Genomic DNA, 25,057 nt, shown 5'->3' with positions numbered 1-25,057 from the left:
CAAATCCTTAGCCTATACTGTGAAGCACAAATCACATCTGTTATTTTTAACAGTACTTCCTTCAAATGAAAACAAGAGTTTCGCATTTCAACATTCGTCATTTGATCAAAGTAGTATATTTTTTTGGAGCTGGTATACAAGTCCCCCCCCCCCTTGGCGACTCATGACAAAGAGGAATTGACCAAAACATGTGGATTGAAGTGTGTGAACAGTAAAGCAAAGGTAAAGTAGTTTCACCCTATGTGTTTGGTTGAGTCCTGTCTTTGTCATGAGTTACCAAAGAGGGGGGGGGACTTGTATACCAGCTCCATTTTTTTAGATGTTGAAATTGCTAATGCGCTAGCTCTTAAATGCAGCCCATGATGGTAACTGCAATGTGGTAACACCTCACGTAGTGCATGTTCTGCTTTTGGATTCTTTGGACTACATTTTCAGTTTAGTTTTCTCTGTTGATATTTCTGAGTGACCGGCGCATTTGCTTACGTCGTTTTTTTAGCTGGTGCAAATAACCCTTGATAAAATCGATTGCCACGCTGTGCTGGTTAAAATTTTAATCTATTGAAATTGAAGTTTCGTAAAGTACAACTGCACAACATTACAGAAGTTGTAATTGGTGGTGAAATGACATGAAAAAGTAAACAATTGAGTAGCTTACCCTATGCTTTTTTACTTCACGTTTTCAACATTGTTTGAAAAAAAAAAGTCATTTTGTGATTTTTCTATGTTTGCTAAACCCTGATCACTGCTTTCAAAATATTACGTTGAATTTTTGTTGCACCGTTTATGTTTGTACATTTGAATAACGTAATCAATTAGTCTACTTAATTTAGTTGAATTGTCCATAATAATAATTTATTGTTTCAGAGCCATAATCTGCTTACGAAATGTTACAGCAATAATTTAGAGATTTTTGCATCCAAAATGCTGAAATCATGTAGATAACTTAGTAAATTGACAATGCTGTATCTGTGACTCAAGAATATCAATTGCTTGCATTTTTGTTTTACATTGTCTCGAAGCCCGTTGGAAGCACCAAAAGTCTACCTCTGCTTATAGGAGCGTAGTCTACCTCATATTTCTAAACACCTCAGGAAAACTAGGCAAAAATGAAATATGTTTTGCAAGACTATAGCTTTCCAATTTAGCAGACGTATCTAACAGCAGCTTTATTGATCTCTTAAATGGTCGCTGTGATAAAACATAAAACCACAAAAAGCGAGTTGGGTACATTGTCTTGTTTGACCTCTAGCGACTGTAAGTTATTTTTCATTTTATGTTCAAAGACGAAAAAGGGGCGTTCAGTTTAAACGACATAGTTATAACCTTTCTAAGAAAATATTAAAGAACATACAAGCTTTAAATAAGTCAAATATATTGAATGGGCCTGCAAAATAGTGGCAAGGGGCTATATTTTAATAATTATTCACTCATTTCTTACTATCCTTTTTGTCTTGATTAGAAAGACCAATGTCGTTGTATTTCATTACTTGATCGATGCAGTTTTATTTTTTAAATTTTTTAATCATTATTTTTCAATGTACTGTGTGTGTAATAGTTGCATTATTCGAAGACCCGTGCGAATTGTGTTAAATCGCCATTCCGTTTTCTGTAACGACATATCTCAAACTTGATATTTTTGCAGTAGCCTACTGTAATTTCTTTCTGAACAATGTTATCCTAGACAGCTAATCGGTCGTTTTTTACATTGATTCAACGTCTGCAGACGTTGAATCAATGTAAAAAAACGACTGATTTGCTGTCTGGGATGTTTAAAAACAAAGTATTTTGTCATCTCTGGCACTCTGTGGGCCGACAACATTTCATTAGGTGCACAAACAAGCACAGTTTGCTTCTCAAAAGGAGTCTTTTTTTTATTTTGGCAAAAACCTACTGTCTCAATCTACAGCATCAATCGTGTTGTGTTCAGCATATTTTGAATATTCGTACAATCTTTTTGTCGATGTTTTGTGGATTTATTAGATTCATATATTTTTGTTTGCGACATCATCATCAGCATATTATTATTATTACACTTTTTTGTTATAAACCGATTGATTGAGGCAATATTATTTATGTTCAGACTGAGAGGAGGCTTTTGTTTCATGCTCCTGAAGATGTCGACCCGGTAAAATCTGCCCATTTTCTGTGTTTCTTCAGACGTTGACTTTTTATGAAGTAGGAGGGTGAAGTTAGATTTTAAGCACTTGGTTGTGCAAATATTTTACCCTCGAGCTGAAAAATCTTTTCTGGGAGCTTGAACCTGGCAGTTTCGAATTGTTGTAAGTTCGAGGATTTGAACCACTAACACAGGCCCAGTAAGCGAAATTGGCAGAGTACAGTTTCTGATTGTTAAGTGTTGTCTGTGAATTATTCCATCAACTGGGATTTCAAGGTTTCTTTCTTTAAAACAAGCTTACAATAATCCAAATAGCCTAACGTGTAAAAATGTAATTAGAGAATGACCTTTTCCCTTTCGGATTGGCCGGAAAAGCGGAGTTTCGCAAGTCGTAATGCAACATCTCTAACAAAAATTACAATCGCCAGGGTGTTTTACAGCTGTCTGAAAAAGCCACTCCAAAAATCTAATCCAAACGTATTGAAATACTGAATCAAGTCAAATCATACGCTGAAATAATCTTTACTATAAAATCAAAAACAATAACTGAAGAAAAACAACGGTGCATCACAACAATTTGCAATAACATTACCCATATGGACATCAATCAGTTTTCCAACAACATTAAAAAAAATGAACAGTCAAATGTTTACACCACATGTAGGCTACTAGAACAATTGAACTCGTGTTCATTTTGTTTTATTACATGGAAGAAGCGAACTGGCGTTACCGCGTTTCCGCTTAGTGTAGCTAAACTGTTCTTGAAACATAGCAAATATCACAACGCAACAAATAAAAGAAGAAGTAGAACTTTTACGACAATCTCGGACAATCTGGAGACAGGAAGTTTCTTGGCATCACCATTCCTTCTTGCTTCTTCCTGTGACGTAAAAAATCGACGTCAGAAATTCTCAAAAAATGCTGAGTAAGTAATTGGGCGTAATCATCAACCGAAGACAACAATAAAATTGACAAATCGCTTTAAAATAGTTTAAAGTTTCTTTGAGACAAAAAAAGATATTGGTCTTGTAATTCTCTAGAATTCTGAATATGAAAAATTTATAGGCTGCCACATCCAGATCACATAGGGTGGTCTCACAGGCGTCGCATCTTACGTTGACATTAGACGGAATGGCCCGTTTCGGCGAGTCCAATTCGGCTAGTCCGATTCGACGAGTGCCCTATTCGACGAGAGCCCTTTTCGGCGAGTTTCCTATTCGGCGATTTTTTGATTTTTTTTTTAAGTTATCGGGTACCGTAGCCTAATTATCATTGCCGTTTTAGGGTTAAGGGTTGGGGTTAGAGGTAAGGGTTGGGGTTAGAAGTTAGGGTTGGGGTAAGGGTTAGAGGCTAGGGTTAGATGTTAGGCTTAGGAGTTAGGGTCTTATTTCAACGTTTAGCGACGTTAAAACGATGTAAAAGCGGCAATGATAATTAGACTACGGTACCCGATAATTTAAAAAAAAAATTCAAAAAATTGCCGAATAGGGGAACTCGCCGAATAGGGCACTCGCCGAATCGGACTAGCCGAATTGGACTCGCCGAATAGTTGCAGACCCGACATTACAAGCCGTAAAATCGCCTTTTACACCCTGATTGCACTGACTCTGACCATACTGTGTCGTTTGAAATTAACATTTGCACTTTCTTTGTCGCAAAAACACCCAAACCTAGTAGTTCTATACCCAGCAATGGTGATTGCCGGGGACGTTCCAATAATCTTTTTTACTTTTGCCTTTATTGCATGAACAATCACCATAACAGCTACGATGAATAAACCGAGAAGCTGAAACCCAGCCAACAAAACACATGCTTTTTACACAAGTTCAACCTTTGCAGACGTTGAAACGATGTAATAAATAAACTGCTGGCTGTGAAGGACCGCCCATTCACTCCTTTCGTCGTATCTAGGCTTACCCCCGGTGGTTGAAGATTAATTTATGTGAACGGGAAGGCAAGGAAGCCAACCTTCAGGCATGCCTTTAAATGTCCTGCTAAAGACACAGCCTCATGCTCTTGAGCGGTGTCGAACCGGCACCCTGTCGAGTGCCGTACCAGTGCGCTAACCACTTGGTAACTGCTCAAAAATTGAACGTTCTCACAATGCCTGCTTAGTACTTACACATCGTCTTGCAAGTGGGCAATCACAGCGTCTATCTGGGACTGAGAAATTTCCACACTGAGGCTAGCCAGGTACTCATATAAGGTCTTGAATGTGTCGAACGGGATTCTGCTCGCTCCTCCCTGCGGATCTTCAGTCAAGATGGTACATATGATCTTCATTGCATCGGCAATATTCTTCAAAGATGGTGCAAAGGAGTTTTTAGTCATAACAAGAAATGTCTTGAGATTTTGATAGGGATACCAGGTCATGATTCGCATTTGTAGAAGTAGAAAAGTTTTTGCGTGAGATGCGGAATCTAAGTTGCTGCTAGGAGACTCATGCAAAGTTAACGGACCATTTCTATAATATAGAAAATGTAGACCACCGTTTGATAGTGCAACTCATACTACTCTCAAACGTGTGGTAAAAGAAATCTTGTATTGGTACGTTTTTAATCTTAGTGAGAGAGATATTGCTTATTTGCCTTTCGATATTGCAAGTCAAATACATAATGAGAAAAAACATATAAGCAACAAGTACCAACAAACCTTGCGGTTTTCTAGTCAAAGCGCTTCTTGCTTACATGAAAACAAATAAATAATGCACCGGTAAAAGTGGGGATATTTACTCCATTGGCATAGCAATGATATTAAAGAACAAACTATCAGAAGACCTCATACTTCACCATAAGTTAAGTTATAAAAAAGAACAATACACTTAAAAAATCTACAAGAGGTTAAAACGGCTGTTTAGAGTTATTGATTTATTTTTTTACTGCTGTGGTCTGTGGATTTGATAGCCTATGCACAGTTTCCTTTCAAATAATTAGGAGCAGTTGCATTGTATAAGTGGAGGACAGTTGAAAAAAGGCGTTTAATAATATTTAGACATTCACAAAGTACATTTAATAACTCGGTCTTAGATTGGAAAGCACTAAGCAAAAATATGAACAAAAACGAACATACTCCGCCTCCTAGGTGACTACAAGCAACTGAGAAGAATTTCATGAACTCCAACTCTTGGGCAAAGCCACCAGCTTTTGTAATTTCCATCAATTGACCCTTTGGTAGACCAAGGTCGGCCCACTTCTTCGATAGTATCGTGAGTGAGACAACATTCTTGTCTTTCAACTGTTGATGCAACACATCTAACAACCCTGGCGTCAACCCTGTGGCTCCGGGTTCGAGTCTGCGTTTCACCGGCAGAGGTTCGCCGTGTGAGAGAGCTGTGAAGTACCTGAACCAAAAAAAGACATTGCTTATCACCTGCGTTGGTTCAAGCAGTAGCGTTGACAAGGGGGTCCAGTTTCCAGGACCTGAAAACCGCAAGAAACCACCACGTATGCTTTTGATATAGTGCGTTTTTCTTAGACGTGTTTGAATTTGGCGCTATAGGATCTCATCGGTACCGGGCCTGAATTATTCTCTCAGCGTCCCTGGGTTCAAGCAGGGAAGATCAATCGCATGCAGCTTTGATAGCAAGTCTCCAAAACTCAAGCTCCGAAAGTCTTAACAGAACGTCAAGCAGCATGCTACTTCGAGAGGATTAGAAACTGTAATCTCTCATAGGCTTATTCTCATAAATCGGTTTTGTAACTAAGACAGCACACTGTTCATGTTTTCGTTACAATACTGCTTTGAGAAAAAAATGTCTAATCTTGCACATTTTTTGTTGTACCAATGCATCATATGGATCCTACGCAAGCGTATGGCTGTCATTTGCTAAGCGTTAGTGAAGTTACAGATTTATAACGGCGTTTTGAGTGTAGTCATTTCATAGCTTCAGACACCAGTCACATTAAAAAAAGAAGCAGTTAGGCCAACGATGCACGCTACAACCAACTTGTTCAAACTTCAACACACAGTTTACTCCAAATATCATGAACTTCGATTTGAATACTCACGCGGCAGACCAGGCCAATACATCTTGGGGTTGAGTTCGGATGGCCGCTTTGGTGAATTGCTTCAAAATATCTGGCAACTCTGGTGGAATATTAATTTGCTGAGCGCAGTACATTGTCTCTGGTGGCGCCATTGTTGTTGCGTGAGTTAAGCTAAGTTAAAATACTGCCTAAAGAAAAGAATATTTTTTTTGTTTCTAGACTGTGATGTGACACACCGTACCTAAAGATGTAACAAATATAAAGATATTAACAATGTAACTTACGACGAACTCATTATTAAAATGCTAAATAATAAAGTATATATAATGCACTAAATGGGATTAAAAATGCACATATACTTTCACAACGAGCACCAGCGAACAAACAATTGAAAATTCAATGATTAAAGATTGATTTTGTATTCACGAAAGTCGTAATTGTAAGATTTAGTTTACCATAAAAAGGCGTCCGTATTGCATTAAATGAAAGTAACAAACTACAGAATTATATAAAAGCACTTGAGAAGTTCACTTTAGACTTAAAGCAGTGGTTCCCAATCAAAGAAGTCGATTGAAGTTCTTAGAGGATTCCGTAAATGTTTTGATGTCAGAAAAAAGTGCTGAAAGTCACATCTATTTAAGAATAACTTCGCAAAATTTACAAGTTTGCTCTTGCAAGTTTCAAGTCCACAAACTTGATAACTACCTAAAAGATGACCATGGCTACAAAAAGGTCTGAAATCCACTGCTTTAAAGAGTAAAGAAACATTAATAAATGTGTGTTCGGTGGATTGATTTTTTTTAATGGTCTTGGGATAGCATGGTTAAATTCCTTCACTCATGTTGTTGTCATACCAGTTCAATATTTTAAATATTACAATTTTTTGTTCATAAAAGCATAGCAGTGATAAATTTGCTGACCTGTCTTTACATTACAATTATAGCTCGCGTTGTTTTGATATAAGTTATACCATCACAGGATTAATAAATGTGCGGTGTAATTAAACTATTACTAAATATGAGGAACTAAAATTGAAAATTATAAAGCTTATCGAATTATCATACAGTATATAAATTATAATACATAAATAAAGTTGGTTTAAGAAGAGAGAGCTCAAAATCTGCAATAAAATGCATTCAATTGTACGCATAGCCTATCAACCATTACATTGCAAGGTCAATCAACATACATTATTGCAAGACTATAGTAAGATTTCAATTTTAAACAAAACAGTGTTTACATGATTACGATCAATGCAAAAGAGCGCTACGAGTATTGATTTAATTGATTGTTGAAACCTTACACAGCCATCAACCATAGGCTACCTACAACATACAAGAAAAATTGTTCTTGAAGTAATACAATAAAATCGACGGAAAACTAGGCAGCTATCTACCACTGGCAGCCATTGACTGCATTTAATTGTACATAGTAGGCTATCTACAAAACATATGATATCATATAAGCATGATTTAAAATAATAAAACCATCACAATGCACAAAAAAACTGTAAAGTTAGCAACTTAACACAAGTGATTACAAAATTAAACTCCAGTAACAAAGCAATAAAATGAGTATAAGACTTAGTGCTGTAGTTTTACTGATAAGTGAACAATTGCAAAACCAAGTGTGTAAAAAAACGTTCAAAAGCTTCCCCAATCAAAATGATTGCCTGCTTGATACAAGTTACAAATGGTTTGAATACTTAATCACAACACAACAGCCCGAAATAAGACCATTGTATCTTTGGGTTGCATCTCTTCTTTACATATGCAGTTGTATCTTCACATAATTTTGACTAGTAAAGATGAAAACGGTATAGTTTTAAAAATGTTGACCTAACAGGTATTGAGTTTCTGCATTTTGAACTTTATACTTTTTTTTTATCCTTCATAAATTTTTTTGACAGTGATAAAATATGTGACATTGGATTCTAACATAGTTTGAAATCCCACAAGTTGTAAAAAAGGAAAATGACAAAATAGAATTGCAAGACCAACTCTACCCACTGTCAAAACCTATAGTATAGAATGAAGAAATATACATTGTGATTGAAATAAAACATTGCTTGAGCTCATAGAAAATTGATATTTTTACAAAATTGCAAGAAAATATATGTGACTGATTCTTGCTAGTTTAATATGAAAAAAACAAAACAAACTATGACCTGAAACGTTTCGTTAGTCAAAAATTGTGCAAATTCTCTATCAATTCCCTTTCTTTATGTTTCGGCGAGTGCAATATCCTCTATAATTCTTTTGTATGATAATAGCAGCATCTTCTGCCTCATTCAGAAACATTTTCACTTCAAGCTCTCGTTGTTTTTCTTTGATCTCTTTTCTCACTTTATAACCACGATAGGAAGCCTGAATTTTTGTTGCTGATGTCTCATGCTGACTATCATTCTTCACATATTCATCATTGTTTTGAATAGATTTTTGTAATGCTTTACGAGTTTTGAAGCCTCTGAAAGAAGCTTGAAGTTTCATAGCGGCTTCTTCTAGTTCTTTATCATGCGGTATGGATTGGATATTGTCATCAGCTTTACTTCGCAGAGATTTACGAGTTTGAAAACCTCTAAAAGAGGCTTGTATTTTAGTGGCCGAGGCATCAAGTTGTGCGTTTTCAGTTGCTGAGGGTGAATTTTGCATGGATGAACCATGCGACTTGTGCATTGATTTACGAATCCTGTAACCTCTGTACGAAGCTTGGATTACAGTTGCTGATTCACAACGACGTAAATAATGCTGATGGTAATTCCTTTGAATTTGAGAAGCCGCTTTTGACTCCTTATTAATTTGAATGCTGGCAATACGATTTTGATTACTCTTAAGTGGCAAAGAAGCTGGAGACATGTCATCAACACCAAATTTTTCTCCTTGCTCAATAAGTTGATTCAGATAGTCAGCCGCAAACTGAACTATATTCTTTGGTTGCGTTCTGATAATTTCCATGGCGAGCTTCTCAAGCAAAGCAGGGAAACCTTCTGGGACACACAGACGATTTTTACTGAATGACATTCCAGTATTCATATTTCTTCAAACTTTGGTTACTTTTTATGACTTAGTACAATAAGTACTTACAGCAAAAATAGGATTAAAAGACTAAAGCCTTCAAAATGATTTATTCAAATGAAATAAAAAGTATAAAAAGAATAAGATTTCAGTTAAAACCACTGAAAGTCAAGCTTAATATGACTTATTTATTACTACTTATACTTATCTTCTAATACTCTTGTAGAAATTAGCGTCTGGTTTGTTCGCATTATTATCATCTAGAGAAAGTTTTGTGTCACAGTAAAACAAACTAATGCACTTCATTTTTTTTGATTTTTTCAGGTATATGGCAGTAGGCCTACTTTGGAACGAAGATGATAGTTTAAAATTACTTCTTTTGCAAGCTCTCCTGTGGCTAAAAATTTTAATGCGTGACTGGCAGGCATGGCCACAACAACATGAAAAGTCTTATCGTTGCGAAACTACTATATAGCAAAGCAACATATTACACTTCAATTTATTTTCCTATAACTAGGCTGCTGCTCATTGCCCAAAGTTACCTGATTCTGAAAGAATTGGTTGCATGGTAGAGTGTAGAGTGACTATTATGACTTCACAGAATGGTTACAAGTCAAACACAAAGGCTTGTCTGTGTTATTTCGACTTCTTGGTATGGCAGACTAAAAAGAAATTATACTAAAATATTGGGTTAAAAAGGTAAAAAAGAAAATATTGGGTTAGAAGTATTGGAATTCATGCCGCTTCAACTTCAAAAATGTCTGGAAAATCTGTTTGCAACTAGGTCTACTGTACTAAGTTTTCTTCATTACAAGCGATATAACTGAAGTACATAGGTTATGAGCCCAGGCGTACCGTAGGTCGCAGATATCGTTCATGCATGTAGCCCACGAGCCGCACTTTGGGCACCCTGGCAGTCTAACTCTACGGTACGGTAATTAATGTAGTCTCAAACTTTGTTTTTGATGTATATGCACTACATTTTTACGTACTGTTAACAAACCTGACTTATTTTAACTAAAGGTACATCAGATATGTGTATCCCTATGTATATCCCTGTATATCCCTGTACACATTAGTGTATCCCTAGAAAAGCACTTGTGTACCACTTCTACCAACTGAAGACAAATTATGTAATCTGCTGGGCAGAACTATAAAATTTATGTCATAAGCTGCAAATCTTGAAACAATTTTTCACCAGAAGAACCTAACTAATGCATCAAATTTTTTGATAATAAATTTTATCAGTGACTAAACCTGACTAATATTCTACTGATCAAATTCTTTGATTTGATTTTCTTCCAGTTACTTAGTAACAATGCGAAGGGTGTTGCCAATAAAAATTTAAAGATTGGGAAAATATGAGAAACGTGGGAGCAAAGTGGTTGGAACGCCTAGTTACTCTAATCGAAAAATAAATAGCCCAAAATGTCGATACTGAACTCATACTCATCAAACAAACGTTTTGAAAACTTTTTTTTATCATTTTTAATAGTATAAAGGTTTTATCACTGAAGATGAAGACAGTATAGTTTTTGAAACGTTTGCTGAACATGAGTTTAGTACAGTACCGTATCTACATTTGAGGCTCTTTAATTTTTGACTTCGAGAAACGTGTTTTCTATGTTTTTTTTAACATGCCACAATTTGTAAACGTAGATGTAAACATTTATTGTTTACAATTTTAAGTATATTGTAAATTCTTTTTTTTTAATTACCCGTAGCTTGCTAAACTTGCCTATATGTTTTCTAACTTCATATTGTGCTTATACAAATATATTTATTTTCATTATAGCCTAATCATACACAGTTAAAAAAATAATTTTGATCCGCTAGCAGCTGGATCATCTTCAGTTAAGTTTATTCAAAGAGAAATGATGAACATAGTCCAAATCGTTCATATCAAGCATCCTTGCAAGTTTAAAACCGGTCAAAAAATAATTGATTTTCTTGAATACACTTCAGTTTCAGTTTGTTTTTTATTTCTTACATCACAACGAAAAAACAATATATGCCAAACATGGCAGAGGTCTAGAAAAAGGTAAAAGCGACAAAAAGCGGACGTTACACCGTGCATGATACTAAAGCAGAATAATCAGTTTAAAATATGGCACGGTCGCACAGTGGCGTAGCCAGAAAAAAAATGGGGGGGGGGGGGCAAATATTTGATGAATTGAAGAGAACGACAAAGTGTTTGATTTAAGACATCGCCACCTGATGTGCAGTGGCGTATCCTGGTGGGTTAAGCAAGGAAAGCAATAAAGCTGGTGGGGGGTTAGAGCATGAAGCGTGAACCCAACAGAGTAAGGCATTCTGAAATTGCTTCCACAGATTAGTTAAAAGAAGCGTAAATCGCGTAAACTTTGCGCAATTTACGATTTGGAAAATTTATTGCTGTTTTTCTGTGTGTCTAAAACAAGTCTTGGGGTGTGTTAATAGCCAGATGTCTTGGAAAACGATATAAATTTATACAAATTATATTATATTTTCAACAAAGGGTTCAACTTCAAAATCCAAACTTTGAAAATTTGAGGGGTGCCATGGCCCCTTTCGCCTCCCCTGGCTACGCCTACGCGGTCGCAATGCTAGGTCTAGGCCTATGTGTCAGTGTTGTTTCCTTTAAGGATGCTCATTATCACCGTGTGAGAAATCTCACGAAAGAACTTGCATGTTTAAAATATGGCACGGTCGCAACACATTAATAATTTTTTTTTATAAATTTAGAAAAAAATAGGAAAAAAAGACTCTCGTGGTATGCGCTTGAGCAACGCATGTTAAGGTAGGTACTTTAACATAGGACAGTTTTCCATGCGAACCATCAACTACCACCATTGCGCGCGGCAGGACAATTTTCCTTATAAACTCAATTGATTACAGTCATTAAGATCCTTTTTGCACTCAGTTCAGTTGCAGAAGAAGAACAAATATTAGCAGAGGATGGAAATCGAACTCATGCAATCGAAATGATTATTCCCTTGCCCTAACCTTAACCCATTAGGCCATGCTGCTTGTGCTTAATTTTCTATAATACATTTACTTAATTTTCTTTGTATCAAAAATCTTTCGAGTAGGTCGGTCAGAATATCATGTGCTGAGTCACATGACTGAAATCAGCTGATTCCCACGGAAAACTGTCCTATCATATGGTCTTATGTTAAAGTGCCTACTGCACTTTAAGGACTGTTCAGCGGGATCCAGTGGATGGCATAAGTCCTCAGCAACAACACTTCAACAATCCGAAACTTCACCCTGTCAATCTCGGTGACTGGGCCTTCGTCAGTGATTCAAAGCCTTTACAAGTAGGCCAATGCGAAACTGTCGTGATTAAACTCCCAAAAAAGCTTTCCCAGTCCGACGATAAAGATTCAATCTATCAATTTCTTGCAATGTGAACGCGTTTTTTTAAATAAATATCTGCATACTTGATTGAAATTTCCACAAAAATGATCATATTACTTGTGAGTGAGAGAAAGGAAACTTTTATTTTGTCTGTTGCCAGAATAGCACGGTACAATTATACACAATACGAATAAAATAGCACCATAACAATCTAGATATCACAACAAACAAGAAGCAGCAAAATATTTGATCAGTCATCGAGTCAGCTGCATTACGTTTTAGTTATTTTTCCAGTTTCCCAGTTTGTGAATATTGATAGGATTTCTTTTCATTTTTTTTTTCGTTGTACATTAATTTTAAAAAGTGTGGTAAGGGTGTGCATCTGTGCATGCTTTAAAATCATATAACAATCATAAATAATGTGAAAAACTCTGTGATTTGAAGCTGTGAGAAATTTATGTTTTTTTTTGTTTCAGAAAGTTTTTTTTTCGTCTTAGTTTGTGGTGTCGCACAAGAGCTTTAACTTATTACCGGTATAGCAACAAGCTGTTGCGAAGAAATGAGACGCTGGTGGTTGTCGCTTCAGAATTGGTTGAAATAGTCGAGATAGGAATGAGTCAAGTCAAGTCAAGTCAATTTATTTTGTTTTAACAGCGCCATATATTAACAAATAATCAGAGTAAAATGTAATTGTCAAAACAATGCATTGTACAACTGTTGGTTAGATTATGGCGCAATCAGGATGGTAGCGAAAGACCATAAGCAGTCATCTCAGATGGTTGCAACTAACAGGATATCAACCAAATAGTTCATTTTTCTGATTGCACATTGACAGAAAATGGTTCTAATATCGTTAGTTTGTGTTTTATTTGAACAAGCAAATAGTTTAAGACAACTAGCATACCAGCATTTGAATATTGCTTAGTTCTTGATAACTTTTCAAACTGAGAGGTGCTGGATAAATATTAAATGGCGTAAACCTGTTAAGTTTGACAGAGGGCTGAATACACCAAAAATGGACTATTTACGATTAAGAAAATCTGCTGATTTAGCAATCTAGTTTGCGGAATCCTTTTTTTCTTGTTCATTAACTTCTGTCAAGTCTTGTAAATTTGGTCAATGCACCACAGATTGACACATTCCTTTGTGACGGACTTGTAGATTAAACGATCCCATTTTCTGCACTGGTAAGCTGAAGGCACACAAAAGAATAGTCCTTTGTTTGGGGCTTGGTGTCGCAGATATATGTACTGTAACTGGGCCCATGTTGTAGTCCAACTGCCAACACCAGTTCTGAGTCGATTCAATGCTCATCAACTGTAATTTATTATACTGATTAGAATCATCGATTATGATCCACAAATGAACTTTGCACAAACTGATTTTTATTATCTAATCAGACAGTTAGTTTAATCGGCCAATTAAAAAATCCACTGTTGGTGTATCCAGTCTGTTTACAGTTGGAAAAATAACTTGGCTTGTCAGAATCAGCTAATGTATACTTAATCTTGGATGCAACCTATTTCGTCCCCTAAAGACTTTGTCCCTTAATTTCGGGGCACAAAGTGTTCAGAAATAGAAACATTTCTAACCTTAACCCTAACCAATAGGTTGAATCCTTATTAAGGGTTAGGGTTAGAAATAGAAACATTTCTTACCCTGACCCTAACCTTAATCCTCACCAATAGGTTGAATCCTTCCTGATCTTAACCCTAACCGATAGGTTAAATCCTTATTGAGGGTTAGAAATAAAAACATAATTTCTAACCCCAACCCTCAATAAGGATGCAACCTATTTCGTCCCCTAAAAAGATCGAGAGAAATTTTGAAATGTTTGCGGCAACTCCAATCAGTGACTTCGGCTCTGTTGTATTTTTTTCTTGATCTTTTCAGGGGATAAAATAGGTTGCACCCCTTAATGTTAACTATGTTGAAAAATACTGGATGGATTTTTTTATGATTTTTATTTTGTGTAGATAATGTGCGTATGAACACTATGAAGCTGTATGAAATTAACTCATTTAAGAGGAGGCTATGTAGCAGACGTCGAGTAGTCTAAATCATCCGCTCATACCTAGTTGTAAACTATTGCAGCAACATGCGGAGCACATCGGTGGTGATGATGCGAGAATGATGTCTGGATGTCTACTCTACATGTATGAGATTATTGCAGAAAACAAATCTTCAAACCATCAGGACGCATTAACTCAGATGGTTGCAACTGAAAGATGCCTAACTAACAGAAAATGGTGAAATGAATCAAATCATGATTGTATCATAACATAGATTAAACTGACACCACAACTGAACTGGTACCATAACTGCACATAAAGCGTGATGAACTCACTGAAAGATGCCACGACTCAATGACTGAAAAAATGATGATAATGAAGTTCAATGCTAGACGCGTTGGTTTAAGAGAAAATGCAGTGTGGTTGGAATGCTCCGAGCGATGCACTTCATCAGGACACACAAACGCACTGTGGCATGCAGCAGATGCACAGATGCATTTTAATCAGATGTTACACCAGTCAGTAAGAAAAATATATCACATCATATTACGTTTATCTCAGATAACATTGTAAAATAATGAAATACTTTTATTGTGGAAAGAAATGTCCATTTATATTGGGGGACTCTGAGCAGTGAGCACCTTCTCAGGCACATATCTCTCAATTCACATAAATATATTGATGCAAATGAGATAGTTAGTTTTAGGAATTTATAATGTTGTTTATGTAAACTTTCCTAGAAAATAGCTATAGAAACCTATTTAAACTTAATCATCAAGAGACTATTAGATGTAATTTCTATAACACTTTATCAGTCCACTGCTGTGTTAACTCCATTGACTTTTTTGCAATCTTGAAGGATTTTATATCTAGTACAGTTATTTTTGTTATGAATTTGAAAAGTACTTAGTTTGTGATTCACTTGGGTGGTTGAAATGTCTTTCGTTGTCATTCGCAATCAAGTCTTTTACAGATCAATAAGCTCACTGAGAAGTGGACAACATTTAAACAAGTACTCTTGATGCTAAACGTCTTTCCCATGGTCTTATCTTTCAAAAGTTTTATGTAAACATTCAGTAGTTTTCACAGAAGACCGGATAATAGCCCATGTATCTCTTTTGATTTTATGAAACTTTTGAGTTTAATGAGACTTATGAGTTTAATAGACTAGGTTGATAATGAGACAATAACTTAAACATATGATTTGAGTTTTGTCTCATTAATAGTCTAATTGTTGATCACGTATAATTGAAGACATATCTTAATTTTCATTTTTTGTAATGCACTACTTGAACTTACATAAATATATTATCTTTCAGTTTTAATTTATTATTTTATGAAAATGTGATATTATATATATTGTTTTTAAAAATGTCTAACGGAACACGGGCCACCGGTGATAATGGGTCACAGTGGCTCACATGCAGAGTGCAATACCTTGATGATACCGATCCATTTTCTTCTACTAACTTTGCTGAGCCTACAAGGCCTCCAAGCTATACTTTTAACACTGATCTTCCTTTATGTGAGCAATTGGCTGGAGTGCACAGACTTCTCAAAGCCCCACACAAGGTATATATAATACCCATATACATTTCAAGTTTGGATTGTTTTGCGTAAATAAAGCAGATATATTTTTGAATTAAAATACTTGCTCATATTAACATGGTGCAATAAAACTTGAAAAAGTAATTCTATTATGCAGTTAAAGTATTTGGAAATTTGTTGTTTAATTGCATAATAAAATTATGCAATGGGGAATTTGTTGTTAGTCAAATGACCTGTGTTTGAAACCTTGTCATTTGTCAAGTCATGTTTTTTTTCTCATATAATACTGTCTTAAGTTACATGAATCAAACACTACTCACCAGGTTAACTTGATGGTGTGTATAATTCTACTCTGTGGGTCATGGTAATTCACTGAAATAGTTTTATTTTTATGAGGATAGAAAGTTGCCATTATACATCATAAAAAATATGATTTGTTTTGTATTAAATTTCAGCACTGTGCTAAGATAAAGTTCCCCAAGATTTGGATTTAATCTTTGAGTAATCGCTTGTTAATTTTTATGGTACAATTAAATAATTCAAACTACAAGAAGGTGTAAACTTGTTTATTTTTGTGTCTGATCAATAAAGTAGTAATTCATTGATACAAGTATGCGACACTGCCAGGATTTAGCTCTGCAAGGAGCTTTCCCAGTCCAAGGATACAGATTCAATCAATCAGTGATAAGTGGTGTGCAAGAGAATGTATGGTTTGCTGGTTATACAGTAGTGTCCAAATATAATAATAGTATTCCACACTGTCGTCCTTAGATTGGTGACTGTGCTTTGCAACTTTCAAATACTCACAATTACTTGGACCTCGATTTGTCAATTTCCGAACAAAAAGAAGAGTTTGAAAGCTTTAATGCTGAAGGGTATGTTAGTATGTTACTTTCTTGATTTTAAAATTGAAAATGTTTAAGGGTTAGCTTAAATTTCAAATTTGTGCTGACGTTTATTTAACCAAAGGCAGGTGCTAATTTTGACTCCCAAAACTACTCAGCTTGAGAATACGGTATGCAACAAAACTATATCAAGCAAGTATTACGAAGTTGTTGCTGCTAAGTGTTTTTCCATGTCCTCATATTACTGGATTTCACTTTCCTATGTATTTAACCACATATTTCAAGTATTAACAAATGCTTTCTACAAACTTCATTGGTTCACTGAATTTTAAACATATTAGTAATGCTTACTGAGCAAATATTGACACCTTTGGTCCCAGAGTGAGCATAACAGCTACCGTTGTATTACATTCATTTAATGCTGCCAAACGATTCAGCAATGTGAGTTCCGCAAATTTTTTTATTAGAGTTAATACTGAGTATTAAACAAAATTGGTCTCGAAATTTTGTGTTGGTTTTTTTATGTTTTTTTTGATGTGTCATATTTATCTGGAGTTGTTTTTTTTGCATCAGGAAAAGGAATTCAGTGATAGTGAGAACTCAACTTTCTGTGAGGGTTCATTCCTGCATAGGTGAGTAAACCTTTGTTGTGACTACCGATAACTATTTGAGTAAACTAATCAGGGGCGCCGGAACAAGCTTTGACTGGGGGTGCAGGATTATGAAAAAGAGCACTTTTGTTGCTGAAAGGCCAATTTTTTAAAAGTTTTAAGACAAGATATAGCGATAATGTTCATTCATCAGCTCATCATCAAGTAATGATACAACTGTCCGGTATTCAAAGAACAATGGCACGGATGAGCATCATGCTATTTTATAATGATGTAGGCTAACCTACTGTGATACAGCAGTTTGTGTCGTGAATATTATTTTAAGGCAGAAATAAAAGATTATAATTAGGCTAAAAGCAAATAGCTGAAATTGTTATATCATATTGTAAAATGTGCAGTAGCTTACATGACCTTAAAAGGGCACCATTGCCCCCCCCCCCGTTTCTGGCGCCCCTGAAACTAATGGTGATCAAAACTAAGTTTTCTTCAAAATTTCGTTACAAACAAACGTAATTCAGAAAAAATATTTTAAAATCTTAACATAAGACTTAAAAGAGAGAGAGAGGGAAACCTTTTATTTCGTCTGTTGCGAGAATAGTATATATATGGTACAATTACAAACAATGTGAATAAAATAGCATCATAACAATCTAGATTCCACAACAGACACAACATTGTCAAAATGATTTCATAAAAGTCAACCCGAATTTGATGCTGATATAGCAAGTTAACAGTACAGGGCACATTTTTTCACATACTTCAATAATATCGAACTGCTATAATATTTAATATTTACTTCTAAATCATCAGCGTACGCACATCATTATTACCTCAATGCTTGTAAACATGCTTGAGTTTATAATTTTGTTATTTTCAGTTACTAAGCAACAATGAACGCATTTTCTTATCATCCTTAATTGCTTATAACCTCTTCAATAAGATTTTCCATAAAAGAGATTTTTTCATTTTCTGCTTTGGAGTGTTTTTGCAAAGGCATTAAAACTTTATTATAGTCTGTCAAGTATAGCAAAGCCAAACCTTTTGCTTTCAAACTATATAATATTGCATTTGTCCCAAATTGATTCTAAGTACATTTCTTTTCATTTTAATTGGACCGATTTGCCTGTTTCTCATATGGTCCGATTAAACAGGGTTGACTGAACAGGTAAAGATCGTTATTTTTGATTAGCAAAACAGCCCGTGAATGCACCAACTGTTCTGTGATACAGTTTTCTTCTATTCACTTCGATCTGTAGTTAAATTATCGTTTCCTGTAAAGTGGTAACTGCATTGGTTTTTAATTTTATTTGTGTTGAAAAGCGCAATTTATTTGCTTTACCCTTAATTACTTATGGGCTCACCCAGCAGAGTCAAAGTCTAGGTTATTTAAAAGCTCTCGTACAAACTAGTTTTCCCGTAATTGATTGCCATGAACTGTATCAAAGTCACTGCGTCGTGATATAGTCAGTGGTGGCACAATTGACATGGCGTTGATTGGAGTTTGTTGAATGTAGACATTATGTAGTAGTGACTCATATCCCCACAATTCCATACCATGTTCAAATCGCCCACAAACAAGTTTGGTGTCACTTTCGATTTTCTCTCGTTGTTCATCTGAGAGCGACAGTAATTTTCAACGTGTTTTGATGTGAAAACAACGTCGAAGAACATGATTTACAATTGCTTTGTTTTGCCATCGCGTTCTCATAATCGTAAGTCTTTATTGTATTTTCAATAGAAGTTTGAAATTTTTCAGCCGCGAAAACTAACAGTACTCCCGTTCCATTGTTTCACATTCTTTGAAGATGCTACTGTCGTAACAGCCCAGTCTTTTAAAGTGGGCTTATTCTAGACAAAGGAAAAGTAATTTTAGTAAACACATGATTGGCTATCGACCTATTTCTGATATTAAATGACTTTGATGACCTTTGTTTGGTTGGACTATTGGAGTTTCAATACAATATCCAACTCTTAATTGGATTCGTCACTTTCGTGTCGTATTACATGAGCTATTAAAATAATAACAAGGCCTTCGTGCATCAATTAAAAAAAAACTTCTTTAAAAAAACGCTATTTCAGATTTGAAGACATGCGTGTAAAAATGTGCTGCACAGAGAACGTCTCAATTCTTGTTGCCATTTATGTTCGTTTCATGCTGTTTTGCAAAGTCTTGTTGAATATTGTAACTGTCCTCGCCAATTTCTTAAAAGGGCTACTTCTCAGACTTTTAACATAAGCCTACTAAACTTTGTTTATATGTGAATCTAAGTCTTGTCCACAGTAAGCTGTAGCAAAAGATGCATGTATCTTCATGGACGCAGTGTAACTGTGAATCTTTATACAGTATAAAAAAGAAACTCATTTACTTTTTTTTCAATTGTCGCTTTTTCTGCTTCAATAAAGTTGAGAGATTTTTATGTGAAGTCAAAGCAAAGAGTGCTTTAACTTACTTTCATTTCTCAAATCATTGATAGAGTTACACGCCTTGTTTGACAAGTGCTCAGAGTTAAACGCATTGTTTACTCACAGTCGAAAGCCTTCACCGTCCAAGTGGCTAAAGCATAATTTCGGCCATCACAAGAAGATAATTAACCATGCAGATGTAGCAATTAAGGGGGATTATCGCTTTCCTAATTGATCAGACAGATCATGACTCTTTCGTGTTCAAAGTCTTCATGGCAAGGCTTTCATTCACATCAGTCTCTGCTATGTCATATTACTCTCTTGTGCAGTTTTTTGACTGGTCAAACTTTGTTCCCAGTTGAATAAAAACAAATAGAATTTATTACAGAAGTTTAATCCATGGTTGAGCTGATGTTTCTGAAATCTAAAACTCAAGTGTATGCACTTCCAGTGCTGAACTTCAACTGTAAATTGGCGTAATTGTGAAATTCACGTTGAAAACAGCTTAGTCTTTGAAGGGTTTTCTGAACCATGAGATTTTGCTTCTTTTCACACTTAAATTTCTGCTAAGTTCTACCGCAAATTGCCTGACAAATGCTTAATTTTAACTATTTGCTTGATTCGTCTCATTGCGAGCGACCTCTTTATTCCTCAAGTAGGGAAATTACTTGTAGCATGTACCAACTTACCCTGGTATCAACTTCAGGCAACTTTGATTTGAACTGAACATATTTGAAATTCACAAGATGCGTTTTCTGTTCAACCCTTCAAGCAAGGCCCGTAATCATCGCGTTTGTCCAACAGGTGTTGCACACGTTGGTTAAAAAAGAGGGTTATACAAAAGAGCGGTATTTACATTCTAGCCCAATCTTGTCCAAACTGTCTCTTATCTTCTTTAAACTTTCTTTTATCTGCCAGCTTACTCTGGACGCGCTGATCTAAAAAGAACATGCTGTTTCACATCAGATAATTACGTCATTTCATCGGTTGTTTCGCCAGTTGTGTCTTCATACTTATATCTTAGAACAATTTAGATCATTGGCCGTGGCCTACACACTGTAGATTGGTGATGAGAGAGCGATCTAGATATCTCAATTATTTTTTTTCTTATCGAAATGCAAATTTTAACTATTTGTGTTTCGATGCATGATTTCTTTGTTTTGAATTTGAGGTTCAGTGTATACTTTCGCTTCGTTTCCACCGAATAAGTTTGTCTTTCAACACCCATTTAAATTGTAATCAAGCATGCTAGATTTGATGCATTTTTTAGCACAAGTAAAATAAATGTCGATCAACACAATCATGTGCGAGACAGTTCAGGCTTTGGCTGCTGGTACACTGCTCTGGTGGCTACCATGATGGACCGAGCGTTTTTGCTCAGAACGGCTGCCATAAAAAAACATAGGTCGCTATTTTTGGTTTGAAGTATTGTAACTTTATAGATTTTTTTAAAGAATTTAGACTAATAAATACTCCCCTCGTATATAAAGTTATATGAATTTGTGGACAGTTAATGAACAAGTTTTTATTGCGGAGAAACATCCTTGAATATGAAATACAAAGAAGAATGAGTAAAGTTTCCATCTGTCTTTTGATTAGTTTTACAAGCCAATTCTCGACAATTAAAAGCAAAGAATGACAATTATGTGACTAATTAAGCTTGGTCAATTATAGTAGTTTTTGTAAACAATGCGTAACACTTTTTTTCTTCTTGTATTGACAGAGAAGCTATACAATTCAAAAGGCCGTGAATTACGAAGAGCTCTGTTTTCACTCAAGCAAATATTTCAGGTACACGCTTGTCTCATAAGTCTAATTGCTGGTTTTATGGTTATCAATTATCATATTACCCCAAATTATTGGTCTCCGACCCGTTTGCAGTAATGGGCCTTTTATGAAAAATAATTCTGCGGACACTCAAGCTTTCAAGTGTGGGCCCGAATGAACATTTAGCAACATTACTCTTAAATTTTCAAACCCCAGAATTTCAGTGTTTAAATTTTAGTGTTTCTTATAAAACTCAATGCATTCATCATGATTCATGGCCTTCTCAATGCAACCCCGAGGGGTCCATAAACCACATGTTGGGAACTACTGCACACTGTTAAATAAGCCACTAACTACGAGTTGGTCTTGTGTATTGTTACGTAAACGTTCAAATTTGATGACACACAGTTTGATTTGTGCGATGAAGACCACCGAAACACAGTTTCCGCTTCAGAAAATACAATTAGTCTTTGTAATAATATGTTAAATTTGCGCGTGTTTGCCGAAACGTCTTGCGATATAAATGTAATTCAACGCCAAACTCAAGTTACATTGCATCGTACTAAATAATGCCGTTGTTCGATCAAATATATCTCATCGCTTCGCCTATTTAGCTTTGGCTTTGTATCTTTACCATTTTGGTGATTGGAGTGGTCACCATTTACGAGATAACACGTCACAACGACGAAGCCTACCTGTAGACGCAGTGCTATTTTAGGTCATTCGGTTTAAATTATTGACAAACTAAATTTCTGCTGTACTGCTGCGTATGCTACTGCTGTGACATAGTACTTTATTGTGCGCAAGATCCGTTCGATTTCATTTGAACAAGTGAATTAAACTGATAAATGATAAAAAATTTAAGTGGGGTTGCATTTGTCCAGCTTAGCTTTGGACAGATAAGAGTAGTTTTGTTTCAGAGGCAGCACTGTGCTGCTAGTCTACGCATTTACAGTAGTTGGTAATGCAGTTGTTTGTATGCTGAAATAAAATTATTTCGGTTTATTGCCACAACTTGAAACTACTACCTGGCAAAGGTTTACGGCTGTATTTTGTATTGGAAATCATGTTGGGCAAGTTTTCTCAAGACCTTTGGAAGGGCAAAGGAGATATATCTATGCTGAGTCAACTTAGCTGCTTCACTGATCAGAATCCAGAGGTATTTAAACATATTGTGCTACAATGTAGTGCAAGAGTAATCTACTAGAAGACTACTGATTTACTTTCACCGCTTTGCTTCGAAATGTTAGTATCTGCAAGTCTAATTTATTAATATTATTTGCCAAGTAAGATTTGACTTGGGCTTTGTAATGGCACATTCAACTACCACATCTGAAGCGGCACTTCAGTTTTAAAAATAAAAAAGATGAAGAGTCAGATCGATAAACGGAGAAAATCTATCAAACGGTCAACAACGGTTTGACAGACAGAGAAGTCTATGTGAACATTGCAAAGTCACCGCAAACATGGGAATGCATAGTTTGCGTTTTTTAATACTGATTTCATTGGTTGTTAGCGCGTGAGTTGATGCAAGCCCTGCGCAATGCGCATTTGTAGCACTTTGATAACGTTTAACGTTCAATACGGTGTTTACCCAGCCAGCCAACCAGTCCTTTTTGCAGTGATTTGCCCTCTGTGGATGTGGAATCAATGTAAAAGGAGACTATTTTTAACAATGCCCAGTTCACAATGCGCAAAGTTTACTCCCAAATAATGAAAGAAAGATTTAAACAGTCATTTCGTAATTGAAATATGTGGCTGAAGCTGTATGTGTGCAGCTTGGCAGAAAGGTTATTGTCATGTGTCAGTTGAAATGTTTAAAATATTTAGAAAATATCTCCAGTTATCCTGTTTTTATTAGAAAACTTCATTTATGAGATGCTGAATTTTTATCTACTTTCACATGTATTATGTTCTCCTGCCGCTACTCCCTCTTTTCTTTGTAATCAATATAGCCTACCAAGCAACAATATAGCACTAGCAGCGATGAACTCTTGAGTAGTCGTTCTTTCACAAACTACGCTGTATTTGTGGAATGTGGAGTCACATACTGTATATACAAAATGTTTTGTACATTGGCCATTCGCGAAACTAGAATTTGATTTTTCAAGATGTAGTACAGGAAATACAGAATTGTAGTTGTCGAAACTACAAAAAGGATTGGTGTCCAGTCCACCCAACAGAAGCAAAATGAAGGTCTATTCTCTTTTATGTGAAAAGTGCAAGCAAGTTTTGATCATAAACAGTCTACATTTTCGCCATTTCACCACAATTGTTTCAACTGTGACATACAAATGGGGGTTCTAAAGTGCCCGTTTATTATTTGTTTTTGTTGTCATTGCGGATGAATACTTATTTACTTTCATTTAATGGATCCACAATTGCATCCGGTGTTGATTGTGTAGTCTACTTTCTATTGCAAATATCTTTTCAGTTCAATGTATACAAAGACTGAATGTTCTCACTGTCAAACTTGCAAGCCTTTCCATTTGCTTAGCAATTAAGTTCGAGTGCTTGTACACTAAGAAGTCCACTGCGCTGTAGCTTTGATTGCGTTGTGGCCGTGATTATTTGGGACAAGTTTTGGTTCGAATCCAGTCAAGACTATTTCAAATTGTTAATTTTCATACCCGACTTGGTTCTACTCTTTTGCCGTTTAAAAGTAACAATGAGTGTAAGTTTGCAATACTACAAAAGGAATTTCATTATATATGTTGTCTAGCGTTGAAATACAAGCCAGTTTTTGTACATACACCCACAACTAATCATTAAAACACAGTTTGCGTTTAAAACAGCTATCAACTATAGCTTCGGTATAACATCAAGTTATAGCCTACAATGGAAGGGTCAGATGTCGCAAGGCTATTTCAAATAGCAAATCAATCCTTTACTTTTTACGTTGATTCGAAATCTGCCAACGTTGAATTAAGGAAGGAGGACTGATGTGTCAGGTCTGTGACATGCGTATAATATTGCGTAGTTTTGGGGTGGCTCTGCGTTTAATAAGTTATTTCGAAAATTGTTTCGGATGTTCTGAGGTTGTTCTTTTCATAGAAATGATCTAAAATTACTAAGTTTGTACATCACTAACTTAAATCACTTCAAAATTAGTAGGCAATACAATATTACATTCATCCTAACAGATTTTATGAAATGTCCGGTAGTGACATCAGAACTCTAGGAAAATATGCTGGGATGAGAGTCACTATATGTCGCTTGTGTGTGCCGCTGGTAGTCACTTTATACCAAATAACCTTTTGTGATACTGTAACTTATTTGTAAAAAAAATTCTTTACAGTTGTTGTTGCGTTCGTTAGCTTTAAAGCAATGTTGTCAAAAACAAAACACCTACTCTACATGCCAAAGCTTTCACGCTGTATCACTGTGATAGTACGAGGAACATTGTAGCCTATGTA

At 35.6% G+C, this 25,057-nt stretch overlaps 3 protein-coding genes across 7 annotated transcripts in view; 1 reads left to right on the top strand and 2 right to left on the bottom strand.

Annotated features, from left to right (window-relative positions):
* Positions 1 to 2,622: 2,622 nt before the first annotated feature.
* On the bottom strand, positions 2,623 to 6,340 carry LOC145764890 (ropporin-1-like protein). The gene is made up of 4 exons (XM_082576585.1): positions 6,124 to 6,340; positions 5,186 to 5,456; positions 4,239 to 4,414; positions 2,623 to 2,996 (listed from the first exon to the last, which is right to left on the bottom strand). Exons 1-4 carry the CDS (start codon positions 6,252 to 6,254, stop codon positions 2,930 to 2,932), a joined length of 645 nt encoding a protein of 214 aa, XP_082432711.1. The 5' UTR covers positions 6,255 to 6,340; the 3' UTR covers positions 2,623 to 2,929.
* Positions 6,341 to 6,508: 168 nt separating this feature from the next.
* LOC145764889 (uncharacterized) lies at positions 6,509 to 9,828 on the bottom strand. The gene is made up of 2 exons (XM_082576584.1): positions 9,659 to 9,828; positions 6,509 to 9,088 (listed from the first exon to the last, which is right to left on the bottom strand). Exons 1-2 carry the CDS (start codon positions 9,681 to 9,683, stop codon positions 8,310 to 8,312), a joined length of 804 nt encoding a protein of 267 aa, XP_082432710.1. The 5' UTR covers positions 9,684 to 9,828; the 3' UTR covers positions 6,509 to 8,309.
* Positions 9,829 to 15,793: 5,965 nt separating this feature from the next.
* The window catches only part of LOC145788202 (FH1/FH2 domain-containing protein 3-like), a 40,738-nt gene continuing 31,474 nt past the window's right edge, over positions 15,794 to 25,057 (top strand). For all 5 annotated transcript variants that reach the window (XM_082599898.1, XM_082599897.1, XM_082599895.1 and 2 more), the window contains exons 1-4: positions 15,794 to 16,039; positions 16,787 to 16,890; positions 17,434 to 17,492; positions 21,598 to 21,665. In XM_082599898.1, coding sequence (XP_082456024.1) covers positions 15,839 to 16,039; positions 16,787 to 16,890; positions 17,434 to 17,492; positions 21,598 to 21,665 — 432 coding nt within the window. In that variant the 5' untranslated portion in view covers positions 15,794 to 15,838. The remainder of the gene's footprint in view (positions 16,040 to 16,786; positions 16,891 to 17,433; positions 17,493 to 21,597; positions 21,666 to 25,057) is intronic.

This window comes from Aplidium turbinatum, chromosome 2 (genome assembly GCF_918807975.1).
Source record: "Aplidium turbinatum chromosome 2, kaAplTurb1.1, whole genome shotgun sequence".
NCBI lineage: Eukaryota > Metazoa > Chordata > Ascidiacea > Aplousobranchia > Polyclinidae > Aplidium > Aplidium turbinatum.
This window is presented reverse-complemented; position numbering and strand designations above follow the sequence as displayed.